Below are 19,878 nucleotides of genomic sequence, written 5' to 3'. Positions count from 1 at the left end.
AATTCTTTGTAGCTCTGTCACTGACTCATGAAAATAATTTTGTTTCAGTTTGCCTCTTATTTCCCCTACTCAGAAATGAAAATAAAAACATTTATTCATCCTGTAGGTCCTGCAGGTATCTGTAAAACTCTTGAATATCTGTAAAACCCTTGAATCTGAAAAGCACCAGAGAAAACCACATTATTTCATTCTACTCAAGGATATATGCTTTGCTTTTCATACACTAGCTTATGTTCATGCTGGAAATATTTAGGTCCTGAAGCAACTATAACTGAGAGGGTAGTAACCTCTGCAGATTACTTATGGGTTACTGGCTGCCAGTGTGATGTCCTACCCCCTGCAGGGTAACCTGAGAGCCAGAACCATTGGCACTGTGACATTCCTGAATGAAATCCATGAATGAGAAATGAACATTAATTTGGCAAGGATAAGAGAATTGAAGTCATATAATTGAATAAATGAAAATAATTTAAATGAAAGAAAAGGGAAGACATGTAACCATGGAGTAATCTTGGGAACCACTGTCAATAGGGAAGAGAACTATTTCAATTAGGTATTGTCTTCTTTCTTACTTCTATGTGGACAAATTATTTTTGCAAAATAGAAAATTCTGTTTATAGCAACTCACCTAGATATCAAATGTCTGTTTTAGATCAGCTACCCCCAGTAGTGTTTTTGGAAACCTTTGCATTCAAAAAGCCCAGTGAAACACACCATCAGAACTGTCTGTAACAAAGCCATCTACAGGAAGAGGAAGGGAATTGAACTCTGTGTTCCACACCTGGATTTTGTCCCCAGGCCTGGCCACTTGCTTTTGCAGTAGATTTTATCTGACCTATGGAAGAAACCCTGGTGTACACCCACATTGTTTTCAGGATAATTCACAGAACTAGACATTGGTGGATGCCTTCTGAAATGTGACACAAGTGGGTGTGATGGCTTGGGCATCCAGGCATTTTGGGCACATTGGCATTGGCATCCCAGCTCAGTGCTGAGCACACTGTGCTCATCAATCCTCCCACGGAGACTTTTGATTTTGCAAAGCCACAAAGAGAGCAGGACTCCAACTCCCCACCCTCCCAGTGATTAAATGCTCGTTTTCATTGCCTTTTGTGTCTTTTGAAAAAATGCTCCATTTAAGCCCCAGCTGCCACTACAACTGTGTTTCTCCTCTTGTTCCTTGGCCAATGAAGGGGGAGCCTTGTGTCATGGGAGAGAGGAAGATCTATAAAAAACGCAAGCCTGGAGTCCAGTGTTCCCTAGGTCGGGACTATTCCCAAACTGTGGTGTCTGAGCCCTGTGTCTGTGGCCAAGGAGACTTTGAGTGGTGAGTATGTGGCTCTGGGGACTTGGGCAGGGCTGTGGTTTTGTGCTGAAATACTACCCAGACAGAAAACCTTGCAGAGGAGCTGGGTGTCATGCAGCTTTATGGCTGTGATCATATAATATAGCAGAGGTATATCATATAGCCCCCAAACCTGCTGAGGGAAGGAGGCTTTCCCTTCATCTGCAGGAAATATTTGTTCATCTCCATGAGAAATCCAAGCCTGGAATTCTAAACAAAATAATTGCAAACACTGATGGACATTTTATGTCTGTCATTCCAGAATAGTGACAACCAGGACTTCTCTGGTCCAAAACATATTCCTTTCAGAAGAGGGAGGGTATTTCTCTGTCCTCACTCCTAAGGTCATTGACTTCCTAGGGGGAAAGCCAGCAAAACATGCGCATTTTTATCATTATTCCTCTGAATTGCTGGGAACAGTTTATTGCTTCTTAACAATGTTTTATTGAAAAATTTCTGAAAGGGCTTCTGTGACATGACTGTACAGCCCACCCTTGTCAGATATAACTACTTATTTTGCATAAATATTGGTGTTTCTAACTTAATGGGACCATAATTTTCAAATTGCTTTAAGGTCCCTTTGAAAGCAGCCTAAAAATAAAGAAGGGAAAAATGAGACAGTGCTTGCTGTTGCTTGACAATCAGAGATAGGAGATGGGAAAATGCATGTCAGGATCTCTGCACAAGGAATTCCTACGTGACACCTGTGATAGGCAATAATTCTAAGATTTAAGACTGTCAGTGTCTGTGATGTTTGAGCTTAAATGATCAGTGTCATTTAAATGGAATTCAAAATACCCTGAAAGATGATCAGCTGAGAAAACATCTTAATCTTTATAGCAGGTAATTCAGGATCAGTGTCAATCAGTACTGGTGTTATTCCTGAACACTTCACCTACCTTCAAATACTTTCTGAAGAGGTGTGAGGTATGAGAGCTGTACATTTATTTGGATTTAGGTCACAGCTGAGACTCACAGACTCTTTTAGAGCATGGTCATAGTGAAATGCAGCAAAATTTAGAAAAAATATTGACCAGAGTATTTTCTTGAATATTGTAGGAGTTTGTCTTTGAGAGAGAGTCAGGGATATAGAACAGAGATTTTAATCTGATCTGGATGGCTGTTTAATTTGTTCCTAATGTCAAGATTACATCTGAGAGTCCATATCTTGACTCATGAGATCTTTCCCCTTCGTTCTTGTGATGGGAACTTGCAGGACAAGCTATCTTGCCTTGCAGTATCTGCCCTTGGCACTGCATAGGCCTCTGGGGTGGATCCAGCACCAATCTCCAGAGATGCTTATGAATTTGTTTGGGTTTTTTTCCTTAGCACTGTCTTTTCCTCACCTGCTTTATATTTTCATAGTAAAGTTTGTCTTTTCTAAGCAGTAAGTGGAAAACTATGGTAGCTGAATTGGCCTTAAATGCTGCCTTGTAAAGGGTCTGCCTCAGAATTCACTTTTTCAATCACTTGACAGGTTCCTTGCATCCATTCAGTATCATTTTTGCTTCTTTCCCCCTAATATGAAAGGATATTGCTGTTAAACTTGTCAGTCCTGCAGAGGAAATGCAATTAGAGGACAACAAGCTGGCTTTTGTTCCAGACCCTACACTGCCAAAAGGATGGTTAATTGGCTTCCAGTTGCAAAATTGTTATAGCTGGTGATGAAGAATCAGAAGAAACTTTTTGGTGACTTTTGATGCTACTCAGCAGGGCTGACTGGAAGAATTGTGAGACAGTCCATTTGAGGAAGATACTGGCAGTGCTGGAAGTGGGGCACCGAGCTTGATTATTTTAAAAGTGATTTTTCAGAGAGGAAGGGTGGACTCATCTGCTCTGATTCGTGACTTCTAAAGGATGAGACAGTTGCTTAGTCAGTGGCAAGACACAGGTTGTTCCAGAATATATTCTAGATTCATCTGCCTTCCTTGGGATGTCAGTATGAGAAGGGGAGATGCTGACAAGTGCCTTTGCTCACTAAAAGGTGGACAGGACACATGAAAGGACAGCTCCTATTTTCACTTGATGCTCTTTCAAAAAAAAAGAAGGGTTCCTTTTCAAGGAAAAATGTCCACTCAGGCTCTTCTGTCTGGGCTCACAGTTGCCAGTTGTTCTTGAAAGCCCTGACTAGTCTGAGGCTTGGGTTGAGCGGAGCAGGTCCTGTCAGGGGAAGGAGGAGGGTGAGCAGCCAGCACTGTGTGAGCACAGAGCTGGTTTTGGGTTTGGAGCACCCCATGCTGTGATGACACCTGCCCTTGAGAGCTGTGGGGATTGGACAGTAACTGCAGGAGCCCTCCAGCACATGCTGTGAGGGCTGTGCTCCCTCCCACTCGGTCACAGTGCCCTTGCCCCTGCCTGCCTCATGGCTGCAGTGCTGCTCCCTGCACTTAGTGATGAGGCTGATCTAAAATTCAGGGGCATAAATCACAGTTATGCCCCAGTTCAACAAATCCTTATGAGTCAAGATCAGGGGTGACTCCTGCCAACCCTTGCAGTCATTTCCAGAAGCAAATCCTGGCCTTTCTTTAACAGAGAGAATGACAGAAGGATCTCATAAGTGATATTAAAGTGCTTGCTGAGTGTTCTTTTCCCTCCTCCTGCTTCTTTATTTACTCTGTCAAGATAGCTTTCCTGAGAAAGACAGCACAGCAGCTGGACTTGATTATTTCCTTAACTTATGCAAACCCTGGGGCTTATGAGAGAGAAGGTGGGCAGCATGTGAGGTTTTAATATACATTTACCAGAAGTTAATGAACAAGCACAGAACCTTAAGGGCACACAGCAATGTTGTCTTTAATTTTATTAAATATTTATGGAGCTCTTTTCTTCTTTGGGGCAAAGTACAGCTCCTCCTGAATATTTTTAATTACAAAGTCCCTGCCAGGCATTTTTGACTGTGCAGGTCGGACCCACTGAGAATGATTAAATTGAATGTTGAGAGAAAGAGCATTAGGGAATCTCCAAACCATTTAAAGTAGCTTACAGAATTTTTGCCCTCCAAAAAAAGAACAGTAGCAGCCTGGGTCATTGGGGACATAGCACAATTTTGTCTCACCAAAGCTCTTCCTAGAGACTTTCTGTTGGCAGTTCAGGCTCTGAACAGGGGAAGGATAAAACTCAGAGTGTCCTAAAGGACACAGAATACTTTCAAGACAGTGGCTTCTGTAGTGTCTGTGTTTTCACAGAGGTTTAGCATGTTGGCATTTGTTAACTTGCTGCAGGCAAAAATCCAGAATCTCTTTTTATTTGTCCTTTGAATCCAGCTTGTCAATAAAGACTGCACATAGAAACCTGATCCAGACCCTATTGAAACTTATGGAAAGCTTTGGATTAATCCTATTGCTTCATCATTGTATTGGCACACAAAGGCAGCTGTAAAAAGTAGTTTTGGATGTGGCTCTGTTCACTTCCACTCTTAGGTGGTCCAAGGAAGAATCAATACCCTGGATTGCCTTCCCTGTGTGACACAGTGCCATGTAATCCTTAGACTATGAAGTTGGCTGTGTTTTTGTTTAGTGTTGGAAAAACATCAGCTGTTTTTTTCTCTCAGGCAAGCCACATCTCAGTCAGGGAGCCCATTAACATAGGTAAATATACATACTGTGGCTAGCTGTTCAGGAAGTGCTCCTGGTGTTTTATATTCCTAGCCACTGTTGTGAAAAAGTGACATTGGATCTTAGAATTAGCCTGGTTCGTTCTAAAAGAAAGACTGCAAAAAGTAAACAAACCAAAAGAACTCAAAAAGTGAAATTTAAGTTAGAGATTAATAAGAAAAGAAACGAACAATGCAATATTCTTTCTGAATCTCTGTCATGTCATGTTACCAAATGAAGCACAAGTCCTCCAGTACTCTGTAAGGTTTGTAGCTCTGCTGTTGTTGGGATCAAAATCCTTCAGTGAATTGTGTTCCTGCCTCTCAAACTAGTCCAGCACTTTGTCTCTGGATGAGCCCAGTCCGTGATGTTGTGCCATGCCAGGAGAGAACCAGCAATACACAGCTGCTCTGGGGACATCACCTAAAACTCTGAGCTAGCTCTAGTGGAGGGCACAGTGATGGCCTCATGACTTGTCTCCACAGTGACTATGGATATGAGAGACACAGCAACAACCAGTGCATCCCAGCCTTCTGGTTCAGCCCATCCTCCCTGTCCAAGGACTGCAACGCTGGTCAGAACTACTGGAACAGCACTGGGTAAGTGCACCTTGCAATCTGTCTGCTTTGGTGACTGCAGTAGACAAGAGAACCTGGGTAGCTCTTCTTTTCTCTGCATCCCATTATGCTCTTTTTCAGTCTTATCCATGAGGTGATGCTTGCAACAGCATCTGTATGGAAAATTGCCTTGCTCCTCAGAGAGAGGGAGCAGCACATTAACATAAGTGACACGTAGATATTGCATTGCTAGCAAGTGATGTGGGATCCCTGGAGCCTAGACTTGGAGCTCCCCTTCGTTGCCAAATTAAAACACAAATCAAAAAGGTCTGTCTGAGAGACAGCTGAACATTTAAAAGGACAGGTTTGAGGTATTTCACGTTGTGTTTTATTGAACCTCTTACCATCTTACAGCTCCTATTTATATCAGCTTCTAGGAAGGCTCAAATGAGCAGTTTTTAGCCTCTTTTATGTTTTCTTCCTCTGCCATTTTCACTTTGTACATACAATGCCTTGCATTTCAGACAAGCTTCATGTGCTGATTTCTCCTGGTCTAACCCAGAAGAGATGGCAAGTGTTGGTTTATTATGGCAGCATCACTTTGCAAATGCTCTACTATCATGCAGGAAGACTTGAATTCCACTGGCTAGTGCAAAATGGCAATGTTCTTTCTAGGCCCTGCAGATTTGGTAGGGGTGATTCTGTGTCCTGCCTGCTCGATGGTTATGGCAGGAGCCAGCTCTCTTGCTGGCTGGTTGGTGCAGGTGGCTTGATGAAGTGAGGCTGCTGGGAGTCCAGAGACATTTGACCTCAGAGACCCCCCCCTTTCAGCTGAAAAGTTGCTTTAAATATGGGATGTAATTGCAGGAGCCTTGGCCCTTATGACTGCTTGTAGCCTTCTTGACAGACACAACAAGAAAATAATTGGGGTTGGTATGAAATTAATACAAAAGGTTACAGTAGTTTCACGAATACAAGCCGCACGGATTATAAGCCGCACCCCCGGTGCCTCGACAATGTTGCTGTCTTTGTCAATAGATAAGCCGCACCCCGAATATTAGCCGCACTTTCGTTCGTAGCGAGAATCCGTGCGCCGCTTTCACAAATTGGCCAATTAGTAACAGGATCGCGGCATAGCGGGCTTTACTGGCTCGGGGCGGGGCCAGGCAGGCTCAGCCCGCTCATGGTTGCCGACGGGGCCGGGTGGCCCAGCTCAGCGCCACGGCTCGGCGGGGCTGGCCAGGTGATGCTGCCGCCGCCGCCGGGCTCGCTGGCCCCCCTCTCCCGTCAGCACCGCCCCGCTGCCGTGTTCCCTAGCCCCGCCGGCGGGCTCGCCGGCCGCCCCCTCCCGTCTGCACCACCGCCGCGTTTCCTCGCCCTGGCCGGCACTGCAGGCCCCCGCACCGCCAGGCTCCCCCACGCTGCTGGCCCCGATTCTGCTGGGCTTCCCCCGCTGCCAGGCAGCCCCACCCGCCGGCCTTCCTGCTTCTGCCATGCTCCCCTGCACTGCTAGCCCCAGTTCTCCCGGGCTCCCCCGCCCTGCTGGCTCAGGCTCTGCCGCCCTCCCTGCCCCGCCCTGCTGGCTCAGGCTCAGCCGCCCGCCCCCAACACTGCTGGCCCCGCCTCTGCCAGGCTTTCCCACCTCTGCCGGGGCCGGCCGGGCTCCAGCTTGGCTTGGGGCTGCCGCGGGCTCTCACTTCCGTGTTGGCAGCTTTTAGAATTTTGTTAATAGATTAGCCGCCCCGGAATATTGGCCGCACTTCCGGGTTTCCACCAAAATTTTGGTCAAATTGGTGCGGCTTGTATTCGTGAAATTACTGTACCCCTCCTCAACAATACCAGAAATAGCCAAGTGTCTTGCTGTTTAACCAAGCTCTTCCAAGAAAAGCCAAGAGGAAAACCTTTACCTCAAATAATTTTGAAACTTAACTGGGCAAAGCCCTTGGCGTATTTTTTTTCAAGTGCCCTCTAGCCCAATAGAAGCAGACAAAGCCTAATTAATGGTATAATTAAAAAGCTGGGATGCAGGATGCAATCCTGCAGATGTTGGGTTGAAGGAATTCTCTGCGTTTCAGTAGGGCAGAGTAATTCACCTCCACAATGTGTCTCTTCTCAGTGATGCTGCTGAGAATCTCTGGAGAAAGTTGAATTGTGATTGGTTTGGCTTTCTCCTACTTAATAAAGCATTGGGTTTCACTGAGTTTTCCTTTCAGTGAGGGGATCATGCAGAGAGTTAGCCTTTGAAAATACACATACATTAATGTGGAGAGGGAAAACAAAACCAAAGCAAAATAACTTTTCTGCCCACTGTCTGAGCCTGATGTCCTTCTGTTCCCGTTCCCCAGGTACCGAAGGATTGTGTCTAACAACTGCACAGATGGCTTGAGAGAGAAGTACATGGCCAGGATGGAGAAATGCCCTGGAAAGGCACCTCGGGGATTGCACATCCTCACTTCTGATGGGAAACTGGTCCTGGAGCAGGGGCACAACGCCACCTTCATCATCCTCATGGAAGAGGTGTGTCAGTGGCCTCAGGAAACCTTTTTGTGGCAGGACTGGCTTTCTTTCCCTTCACTTTTTAGGTTGCTGAGAGGAGAATAGCCATCAAGGGGGATCATGAAAATCTGAATGTTCCTGAGATTTATGAGACTTAAAGAATTTAAGAGAATTGAAGGCTATAGTGGCAAATACAAGCAGGTCATATTGGGTCACACCAAAGGTGTTTGGTTATCTTTTCTATCAGTGATGATATTGATGCCAAAGAAAGACAGATTTATTTCCCCACTCACTTCTTGCTGCCTCTAGTAAACTGCAGTTTATGGAGTTTAGGAGGCAGAAGTGGTGTTTCTGTGATCAACAAGTCTATATCTGGGATTAGAAGGTTTAACTTCTGCTTTTCTGGGAAAGGTTAAGAGTAGTGGGGAACATGTTCACACTCGTGGGGAACAATGAGGGGGATTGTTATTTTGCAGTGGGCAATGAGCCTCCTCAAAGCACCTCTAGCCCCCAGCCCTTATCTATTGTATTTATCTATTGGCACAATTCCCTCTGTAGCCAGCAGTAGCACAAGTGACACCAGACCATGCTGCTGCCAAAAGCATCCGAATGTTGAGACTCTTGTGGCCAGGGACTGGGGTGGTGCTGGAGAAGCGCAACTTTTTTTCGTCCTATTTTCTGTCCTGTGTATGTTATTTTGGAGCAGTAGCTGGAGACAGCTGAGGCAGACACTCCACAGACAGACACATTCTCACACAAAATTAAATTCTCATATAGCAGCTAAGTATTTCACTGGGACCACACTAATCTGACAGGGCCTCTTTACTACTTCCTCAGAGGTTCATGCATGCTCTGCTTTTATACAAGGGGGATTTCTTGTCTACTTGCTGCTTCTTTTCTATTCTGCAGACTTGACATGGTAAGACAATTTGTGTAGACACTGTGAGTGGGAGTTCAGAAAAGAACAGATATAATCTAAAAATTAGGAATCAACTAGTAATTTATTAAGGAACTCAAGTGGAACTGCTGCGTATGAAGAATGATAAACAGATGGGGAATAAGGCAGCAGTCAAGGTAGCTGAAGAGTGGAATCTTTGGAAGGATTTAGAGATTGAAAAGGCAGCTGAATAAATATGTGAGGGTGTTCACTCTCATGTCTGTTGTTGAAAAATAATGGTAGTTAGAAAAACATTTCATTGGAACAACTTTTTTTTTTCTAAGGAAAGAGGATCTTCAGGACATTTCTCTGTGGGTGAACAGCTTATTCCACAGAAAATTGTGTGTTGAGTTTGTTTCTTAAAATAATAGACTTTCAAGAAGAAAAGAAAAAGAACACTGAGATTTTGGACAAAGATATTCCAGTCTTTTAGTGTGAGCCTGAGAGGAATTGTGGCCAAAGATTTCCTTATGACTTGGAAGAAATAATTTCTTTAGAGGTTTTAATTATTGCTTACCTTGCTGCAAATTAATTCCTGGCTTCCTCCAGCTCCTCTGGTCAGTCTGTTTACTGGTGCTAGTTTTGTACCTAAGTTTACTCTCTGAGGCAAACAGCAGCCTGGCCAACCCTCCTATGGACACATCTGTGTGCTCTCCATCAGCTCTGTCACACTCACCCTGATGAGCCAGCAATTCTTCCCTGCCTTCCAGTACACACCCTCCATGGATGGAGGTGACTGACCTTTAGCTGTCAGTGGAAAATTAAAACTTTATCATACTTAATCAAAACCGGAATTTCTCAGGATTTATAGAATTAGCTTTAGTAGGATTCTTCACAGTGGTATTCAGAATAAGTGTGTGGCAATGACTACGGACAAAGAAATACAGAGTGACTGATGTTTTTTCTGTGTTTTTGGGAATAAGGGGCTGGACTGTATACATGTAAGGGAACATGAAGAGATAAGAACCTTTTTAGACTTTTTAAAAAAATTCTGAATTTGGTTTTGATCACAAAGAGATAATAGACTGCCAATAGCTGTTGTGGAGTTGTGTTCTTGATCACGTCTGTTCACTGATTCCCATACTCAGAGCCAGTCTTTGTCACTGTCCACACCTTGTTCCCTTTCAGTTATTTATGGGGCTTAAAGCAACAAAATGTGCCTCTTGACAGCAATGGACAGCAATGATTTCTTTTTCCTTTTGAAATGTCTCCACTTCCTTCTATTTTAATTTATATTTATAAACTCCAGAATATCTGACATCTTTGTGTGGGACTAGTGTGCTTGGTTTAGTATTTTATATACTGGATACAGAGGTATGGGAAGGAGAAAGAAAACATGATTAGTGTGATGGGCAGCCTTTACATTGAAGACCCACCTGAATTGGGTGAAAAGAAAATAAAAAATAATTGGGTGAAAAGATCATCAGCTGCTGTTTAGTCATGAAAAATCTGTTCCTGCTTCTCTACGTGAAAACATCTCATTTCAGATAGAAGTAAGAACGAAATAGAAAAGAGAACTGTGAGGCAAGGGAGATGAGCTGCCATGATTGGTGCAAGAGATTTCAGCCTGAGGTCATCAGTGATGAATCCAGCCCAGATCAAATTTTTATCCTTTGTTCCGTATCTTCTGTATGAGATGGACTTGGGGTCTTAGTGCGTTCCCTTGAGAAGTGGTTTTGAAAGGTTTAACAAGCTGTGGGAGCCTTTCTATCAAATAACTGAATATCTCAAGAGTGTAATTTTGATCCTGCTAGAGAATTTTTTAGAGTGACTTTAAAAGCTCTCTGTCTAAAGGATGTTATTGACTACTCAATATTATAGGTACGTTTTAATGTCACTACCACTTTAGTCCTTTCTGACTGCTCTTTGGTTTATAGTGAATTTTTAATGTCTAAGTAGGGCAGAGGTGAAAATGAAGTGCCCTGATCAAGTCAATAGTCAAAACTCTCCTGGCTCCCATGGAATGGGAATGATGGAGCAAGGAAGGCGTAAGAACCAACAAATATAATCAAATATCCATATTTCAAAAACTTCATGCAATAATCCTGGTTATATGAGTGTCTGAAGACCCTAAGTACATTCTCAAACTAAATTGACATCTGAAAAATACCCTTCCTGCACTCTGACTTCTTCATGCAGGTATAATCTATGAGGAGGATAAATTCTGTGGGGGCTGCTAGGGTCCTGATTTTCTACATATGGGACCTGCTTCATTGTGTTCTGGCTTCTTGTGTGTTCTTCCTGTGCATTTACAGCTACGATGGGGTTTACAAGATGACTGTAAAATATTTCTGAATTTCCTATTAAAAAAAAAAAGTAAATTTATGAGCAGAGATTTTTCTTTCTTTTCTTTTTTATTTTTTATTTTTACTTTCAGATCACATCTTCAATATATCTAGGGATTTACTTCAGTTTGGGGCTAGGAACATCTCCAAAATGTAGTGGTATCTTTTTCACCCCCAGTGAATATAGTGCAGATCTTTCATGAAAGGAAATTACTTGGCACAATACATCTTATATATATGCAGAAAGCTAAAGCTACAGAGATTTAATCTGAGTTGTAGTTTTATTTCAGTTTAGTGAAATCACTGCAGTGGGCTTTAGCTTTGTTTAAATTAGCCTTGTTTTGTGTTACATTAGTCAGCTGGGGGCAAGTATAAAATAAGGCTCCCAGAAACCGAAATAACAGACATTTGTACAGATGGACTACAGTGGTTTAAAGCATGATTTAAACTAAAACAGTGCAACTTCTGTCTCCAGACAATACCTGTGGTGCTGGAATTTCTTGTCTGTTTTTCCCTCCTTCATTTAATAACTGTCATTGACAGTAATCCTAGAAGAGATTTTCTCATCATCTGCTTCATTCTCCTGTGTATCCAGGCCCTGTCTCTGTGTTGACTGACATTAGAAAAAAAAAACGTAAATCTGTCAGTCCTCACCGTGGGACTCAACCTGTATAAATTCAGCCATCCTGAAGCTGCATATCTAGATGAAACTGGTCTTCTAAACTCTGTATAATCAGGGGTGGATATTTGCAAGAGATGATTCATGTCACCTGTTTCAGTTACTTTAGGATGAGATGTTGGTCGTTTGCTGTCTGTGTCTTGCCACTGTGGGGAATGACAGAACAAAGCTTGGCGTTTTTTGAAAAGTTACTGCTTTGTGTCCATCCTAATGAAATGGAGCTAAGTGGGATGGAGGGTATTATGAATCCCTTTTATCAACCTTTTCTGTTGCAGGGTGACCTCCAAAGGACAAACATCCAGCTTGATTTTGGAGATGGCATTGCAGTGTCCTACGCCAATTTCAGCCCCGTGGAGGACGGCGTCCGGCACGTGTACAAGAGTGCTGGAATCTTCCAGGTGACAGCATATGCAGAGAACAGCCTGGGCTCAGACACTGCTGTCCTCTTCCTGCACGTGGTCTGTGAGTACTTCCACCTGCCAGATTCCTTGGGTGACAATCTCACTGAAAGTTCCTGCAGCTTCAGTGTCGTCCCTGTAGCTTCCAAACGTAGACGCAAACCCATGTACACATGCAGCTCATGCTCTTCCAAAGGCTTGGGCTTCTAGGCACTCTTCTAACTTGTTAAATAGACTTCATTGAATGATAAAGGGAAAGGCAAGGGGTTTTTTTTTAACATGAGTATATTTGCAGTCCTCAGAGTTGTGGAGAAAAGTCTGAAGAAGTCTATTGGGCTTTCTGAAAGAGTCAGATACCAAGCAGCACATGAAACAAAGTCCTAATGTGTATTTTCAGTATGTCTCATTCCAAGAGGATTAGATTAAACTGCTAAATTTTGAGTCACTTATTCAGAATTTCAGAGTTTACAGTGCTAATTTAATGAAATAGAAGCATTATGCTGAGCATGCTTCCTGAGATATGAATGTGCTGAGGGCTAATGTGCTGCTTTTCACATTTCATGTGTTTGACATGCACCCCTGATGTTTCTGTCCTGTTTGGTAGATCAGTGCAATTTCTCTCCAGCTGACATGTGAGCAGCTCAAATACAGAGCTCTCAGTTAACTTCTCAAAGGGAAGAGCAAAGATGATGGAATGCAGGATGAGACCAAAAAGAGCCCAGTTCTTTGATCTAGTCTCAGACCATTAGATCTTCTGTGTTCAGATGCACCCCACCAATTTTGCCCCTAATGGTGATCATAGCCATGTCTGCCTTCCCTCTTTACCTGTCAGAATGTCTTACATTGAGCTTTTCTCCTGAAAGGAAGCACATTAGAAATTTCTAAAACTCAAGAACTTTTTTCTCCATTTTAATTTCCAGCTCCCTGTGTGAAGGAATAAATGTTCCTTGAAGCTTTTATTATGCTCATAATTCCCTCAAAGTCAATCATGGCTGCACTTAACAACCTGTTATTAGAGCATTAACTGTTTTTTGCTTCACCTTGGGCCATTAGCTGACAAAAGTGATGGTTACCTGGTAATAACAACCAGATTTGTATGGACTATCTGATTTTTCTCAAAGGAACTACTTTTTCATGGTGAGCATTTTAAAATAGAATGCAACAAGAGACCTGGTTTTGCTGCTCCACCCTTTTCTTCATCAACCTTTCATATCTCTCCTTTGACTTTTATAACATTCTTAGGTGGCCAATTTATTATCATCATCTCTAGGGAAATATTTGGCAAGCACTTACATTCATGCTAATGCTGAAATAAGATGACACCTCAGTACTAAACTTTTAATATATTTGGAAGTACTGGTCAATATAGGAGGTTTGACCTTGAAGTTCAGATGTGCAGGCAAATATGCCTGAGAATCATTCTTACTGTATAATCACTCTGGTACTGGGATCCTGTGCTAAAAAAAAAGAGAGAAAAAGGCTCCTTGGCCTCAAGCAACATTAATTTTCTACCCTGATGCTCTACTAGCAGCCATTTAACTTTTCAGCTTTCTGGAATCTGCTGACAAGTTGCTTATTTTGATATTTAAATGAAGCAAATATATTAGTGTTTTTCCTCTTAATTGCACTGTCACAAAATATTTAGGGGAACCTGCTGTTCTTGCAAACCCAGAGTGCTTCCTATGGTCAGAGCTCAGGAGTGACTTGCTGGTAGAGATCTCTTGGGGAAAGGAGGAAAAAAAGATCAGGTTTTAAGGTGTCAAAAGCAAAAATAGGGTCCTTTTGTGCTTGGAGCTTTATGTTCCAGTGATAAAAGAACAGCTCTTGCTCTCCACAATCTTTGTAATCCAAGTAGATGGAGAACTGATTAATGTCCCCATTTCGTGCTAAGAGGTAACACAAGAGGATTGTCTCAGTTAAAATCACCAAATTTCCTGCTTCCCAGAATGAATGTCTTGCAAAAAAAAAAAAAAGATTCTGACTTTTCTTATTTTGTCCTTTCCATCTCACAGGGATAGTCTGTCAGTTTGCTGTGTTTTAAAGGTACTACCCAGGAAGTAACACTGTCTGATGGGCAGCACTTATCAGCTGAAATTCAGTACCAGCAAAACCAAAAGATTAAACAAGAACAAAAACAATGGAAATAGTAGAAGCTTTAAACAAACTACCAAACAAAACCTCAGTATTTTTTACACGTATTGTTTTTCCTAGAGAGGATCTGCCTTCTGAATTCAGGGCTTCATGCCCTGGATTTATTCTGGGTATTTGCATTTATTAGATACAACTTTGCATTGGTACTTAGTTATTTTATTAACTCTTTCAGAATCCAGTGCTTCTGACAGTAACAGGCTTTGTTATGCCAGTGTGCACATCTTTCAAGCGATTCCTGACGTTTTCCTAGACCCCCAAAGACCTCCCAAGGTCAGGCCTAAGTCAAAAAGATACCAGTGATTTCCAAAATCATGAGTCTTTATTTTGGAGACCTTTTAAAAAACTGTTGGGGGTATTTAATCAAGCCATAAGTGCCTCTTACTAACCAGATTGAAGCCATCTTGGCTAAAATGCTTTTCCCACAAATCTTAGATATTCAGTGTCTGTATTTTCAAGGAAAAACCTTCTTTCGCACTTGTGTCCTATCCCATTCTTGTGTCCTATCCTTATGGCTTTCAATAGAAACTTCCCTATATAATGCAAAGCCAGTTCATTGTTCTTCTACTAAATGCATTTAAAAATTTCTTCTAAACACAGTGCTGACCCTGTCTGAAAATTAGCACTATGAAAAATGTGCATAATGGAGGGGGGGAGGGAAAGTATTTTTAAATCTGATTATCTTTTTCTGTTGTTCATTGACTGCTGAAATTCTCTTTTATTTCCAAGCTAGACTCTCGCTCACTGCTGACATAGGACTTTTGATTTATTTAAAGGAAAGATCCTTGCTGTTCACAGCTGTGCAGGGAGGATTTAACTCAAAGCCTTTCATAATGAACTCTGTTCCCACAGGTCCAGTGGAGCACGTCCATCTGAGTGTCCCCTTTGTTGCCATCAGAAACAAGGATGTCAACATTACTGCAGTAGTTTGGCCCAGCCAGGCAGGCACACTCACCTACTTCTGGTGGTTTGGCAACAGCACCAAGGTATAGATATCCTTTGGCTCAGTTTTGCTTCCTAAACTTGTCACAACAGTCAGGGAACTGTCTTGTTTGGTTTTTAACTTGTCAGGAAAGGGTTGTCATTATCTGAACTTCAACCTTTGTGAATTTGTGTCCTTCTGTCTTGTGTTGTAGGAGTCATTACTTTGTCCATCTGGTTGTTGTCAGCCCTACTGAGATTTGAAGACCACTGTTATTACCAGTGCTCACTTGCAACTTAACTGAGCTACGTGTGGAATGATGCTGGCTTTCAACACAGCGTTTAACAACTGCTGGTGTTCAAATAACCAGGGGGGTTTCCATTATGTGCCAGTGTGCAGTACATAATGCTGGATTGCAACACAGTACTTTAAAGCTCTTGGTGTTCAAATAAACAGTTGTATCTGGAATTTCTAGCTGAAGAGTCTGGCTGTGTTAGAGAGGGAGATGAGACTTCTTTGTAGTGAGTTTTCAAATTATGTGTGTTGTAACTGTAGGTATTATAAAGAGCTTTTTTAGCAATAGTTAAAGTAAGTGAAAATACAAGTTAACATCTTGCTTTAAAATGAAGAGAGCAGGATTGCCTATTAGCTACAGTTTTTATCATAGGCTTTAGAAGTGAGATAGGCACTATTCTCTGTTCTTACAGTTGTGAAATGCACAGCTGTTATTAGTTGTTGTTACTTTCTGCTGCTATTTACAAAAGCAGTTTAAGGCACCTCATTGTTTACATTTGCAATTGAAGGTGTGCACTGAGGTGAGATCCCAGAAGAAAGAAACAGGGATTTTACATGAAATACAGAACTTGAGATAAAAAATAGGCACACGAGTATTTTGTGTTCTCTTTGACAAAGCTGCTTAGTTTTAACCTCTTACCCTAGCTACCTTACCCAGCAATATCAGGAGAGGCAAAATAAAAGCAGTAAGTGCTGCTTCTACTGGGATTTTCCATCCAGTTAGGAAGCTGACTGTAAGAACTTGCTGATTTTTGTGGAAGCACAGCTGAGGCAGCAGAAGAGCTCAGGAGAAAAAACCTTTTACTGTAACTTGGCAAGTCGCTGTGCCCTAGCTGAACTATGGCAACCACCCACATGTGCACATGCAGTCCATTGCAAGTACCAGGTAATTCCATGTAGTTTGTACTGCACTGAAGTACAGGCATGCAAAATCACATTACAGTTCAGATATTTTTGGCTCAGTGCTCACACACTATTAAAGTACATCTGAGACAATTCAGGTACTGGTAACTTGATCATCTGCTTAAGCCCTCCGGCAGAGAGTTTTCCTGCCGTTGTTTTTGTCCTTACTGTAGAAGTTGGTTGTGAATAGGGCCTTAAAAAAGATTTTTTGAAATAGAAAGCAATCTAGAAAAGGTAGTGCAAAGCAGCAGTGTTCGCTGAAGATTTCCACACAGTTTTCACAGTGCTTACTTCTGGGTTGGAAATATGATTTATTTAACTTCTAGCTTAAATTTCAGACCCATAGGCAGCAGAGTGCAAGCAGATGTGGATGTGTTTGGGATGGGTACTTTGGACATAGCTGCACATGGAGGAGCTGATCCTTTGGCACCTTGGCATGATTGTACACTTGCTGAAATATGAAGGAGTAAACGTGGTGCCACTAACCTGTGTCTGAATCTCAGACCCAGAGCACTCTTCAATCTCTGCAGAGCATTATCTCCAGCTACCTCATGGAATGTACTTTAACTCTGACAGAAGTATGGCAAGGGCTACAGACATAACTGTATCAGCCACCTTTTTTCAGAAGAGCAGTCTGCATCACATCAAAATTCCTCCTGGCATATTTAATGTACATGTCAGGTCCTACTCTGTGCCAACTCATGAGTTATCTATGGTGCTCTGAGTAGAGGTGGAAGATGGGGACACTGAATTAAAGGATGAGGTGTGTAATATTGTGACATTATTAGATGATATATTTTATTTCCATGCTGAGGGACTGCAGCTTCTGTTCCTGTTCAGCCTGTAGCCATCCCAGGCAGAACCAGATGTGTCTCATGTCACTGTGCATTCTCTCTCTCTGTGCTGCTGCACAGGAGAATATTTTCTTAGACTCAAATGACCTGGCTGAGACTCTTCTACTGCTCTCCCCACCCTGCTGAAACTCCTGTACTGAATTTCTACTGTACTGATTTTTGCAGTAAGCCCAAAGGCCAGTTTGCCTGGATTAACATAGGTCCAGTTTAATAAATGTATCCAGGTGTCTAATAGGTTTGAGCAAATGAACCTTAAACTACTTGATTTAATTTAGAGTTAGTTTCCAGGTCTTGGTTCTTGAATTAAAATTAAGGAGTTGGCTGGGTATTAAAACTCCATGATGGAGGGGAAATCATCCATGATAATGGAATGTCCAGCATACATATATACAAAAAGAAAAAATGTAATTTTAAAGGCCCGACTGCATCCTCTTATCTGCCTTTGCACAGAATCACAACCTGTAACCTCCAGGAGAATTGCTGATATCACTGCAGTTTGATAGAGGCCCATTCAGCTTCTCCAGGGTCTGTGTATATCTCAGTAAATGTTAGCTAGGCCTCCAGGGCTGGCACAAGCTGGTGCCCTTGGACTGTGTGTGCCATGTGATAAGAATTTTTTTTTTTACTGCTTTTTTAGCTCAGTGGATGAGGGGGTCTAAGGAAGGTGGTGTTCTAGACAGAGAGAAATGTGTTTGCCAATCTGGCCTGTGCAGGTAGAAATTGTGATTTGGCTGTGAAGTGACCACTGTTGTGAAGTGCAGTCAGGCTGGCAGCCTGATGAGATAAAGTGTGAGAGCTGGAAGGTGACAGTTTAGAAGTTTTCCTCTGAAAACAAACTGGCAGTGTACTGAAGGGACAACAGCAATGGTACGATGGCTTTATCTGTTCTCTCAGACCTCTTTGGCCTTTTGCAATAGAGATTAGTATCACTATTTCCATCTCTGTAGTTTCTCTAAATAAAGAGTTATTTCTGCAGACCAGCTGTCAGATCAGTGGCAATGTGAGGGCTGGACCTTTGGTTTTCAGTTGTGGTGGGTTGACCCTGCTTTAGTGGACACCAGCTGTCCACTAAAGCCACTCTCTCATTCTCCTCCTCACATGGGCAGGATATATAAAATATATGAGTTATATAAAATATAACAAAATCAGGTCACAATAATGACAGAGATACCACTACTTACTGTTAAATAAAAACAAAACAGTCTTGACTTTGTGATATTAGTGTAATTTATTATCAATCAAATCAGAATAGGATAATGAGAAATAAAACCAAATTTTAAAACTCCTTCCCACATCTTTCCTTTCTTCTCAGGCTGAATTTCGCTCCTGAATTCTCTGCCTCCTCCTTCACCAGCAGTGCAGGGAGACAGGGACTGGGGGCTGTGATCAATTAGTCACATGTTGTCTCTTCCAATGCTTCCTCCTCGGGGGGAAGATGCCTCCCACTCTTCCCCTGCTCATGGGATGGAGTCCCTCCCATGGGAGATGGTTTTCCATTAATTTCTTCAATGTGGGCCCTTCCCATGGCCTGCTCCAGTGGGGATCCCTTCCACAGCCACATTCAGTCAGCACTGTCAGCAGGAATGATGCCATGCTTTCTGCCTGGGTAGCAGGGTTTGCCAGCTTGTGGTTGCAGCTTGCTTACAGACTCACAGCATGGACAGGGCAATGCTGGATGTCCTCACTCTGACCTGAGCAATGTTGCTCTGTGAGAGATAAATGGATTTGTGCTCATAAAAGCAAAGGCTGGCCCTGAATCTGAACAATATGGATTGTTTGAAGAAGCATCTGCAGCTCTGGTTTATTTTCAAATTGAGGTTGGGCTTTGTACAGCAAATACAGCAGCTGAGCTGGTTGTGTGTACAACACTGCATTCTATTGCACTAATTCTGCAGTTGCTGACTGTGGTCTGCTGAGGATTCCATACAATAATGGGCTGCAGTTCAATGGAAGAATATCTCAGGAAACATTTACTGCAATGAGAGACACCTCTGCCTGTGGGATACTGCTCACAGGAGGGTGTTTGGGCAAGCTGTGACCCTGAGTTAATCTCACCCTGATTTTGATATTGTCCTTTGTGTTTGTCTCCTACAGCCCCTCATCACCCTGGAGAGCAGCATCTCGTACATGTTCACAGTGGAGGGGATGAACGCTGTCACCGTGCAAGTGGCTGGGGGAAACACCCTCATCCAGGACACCAAGGAGATCGCAGTGCATGGTACCCTCAGCCTTTTGCTATCACATCTCAGGGGGTGCAGGGCAGGCAATCATTGCTGATCCAGAATGAGCTCTAGGAATTGATAAAGCCTGGAGGAACCTCTGAAGGCAAACCTCTGATCACAAAGCAGCTCACATGTGTCATGATGACAAAATACAGAAGTGAATAGAATGGGGCAGCTAACCAAATTTATAACCTCAGCACTAATAAGGTGGCTGGTGTCTCCTGTGTCTGTTGATCTGTCTGTAC

The 19,878-nt window shown here is 42.7% G+C and overlaps 1 protein-coding gene across 1 annotated transcript in view; it reads left to right on the top strand.

Moving 5' to 3' along the window:
- SORCS3 (sortilin related VPS10 domain containing receptor 3) overlaps positions 1 to 19,878 on the top strand; it is a 275,461-nt gene that overhangs the window by 237,080 nt on the left and 18,503 nt on the right. The window contains exons 16-21 of the mRNA XM_033065516.2: positions 1,194 to 1,327; positions 5,424 to 5,537; positions 7,841 to 8,012; positions 12,168 to 12,354; positions 15,291 to 15,424; positions 19,506 to 19,629. Of these exons, the coding sequence (XP_032921407.1) occupies positions 1,194 to 1,327; positions 5,424 to 5,537; positions 7,841 to 8,012; positions 12,168 to 12,354; positions 15,291 to 15,424; positions 19,506 to 19,629 (865 nt within the window). The remainder of the gene's footprint in view (positions 1 to 1,193; positions 1,328 to 5,423; positions 5,538 to 7,840; positions 8,013 to 12,167; positions 12,355 to 15,290; positions 15,425 to 19,505; positions 19,630 to 19,878) is intronic.

Source organism: Catharus ustulatus, chromosome 8 (assembly GCF_009819885.2).
Source record: "Catharus ustulatus isolate bCatUst1 chromosome 8, bCatUst1.pri.v2, whole genome shotgun sequence".
Classification (NCBI taxonomy): domain Eukaryota; kingdom Metazoa; phylum Chordata; class Aves; order Passeriformes; family Turdidae; genus Catharus; species Catharus ustulatus.
The sequence above is the reverse complement of the archived record's forward strand: the minus strand, read 5'-3'. Positions and strand labels throughout refer to the sequence as shown.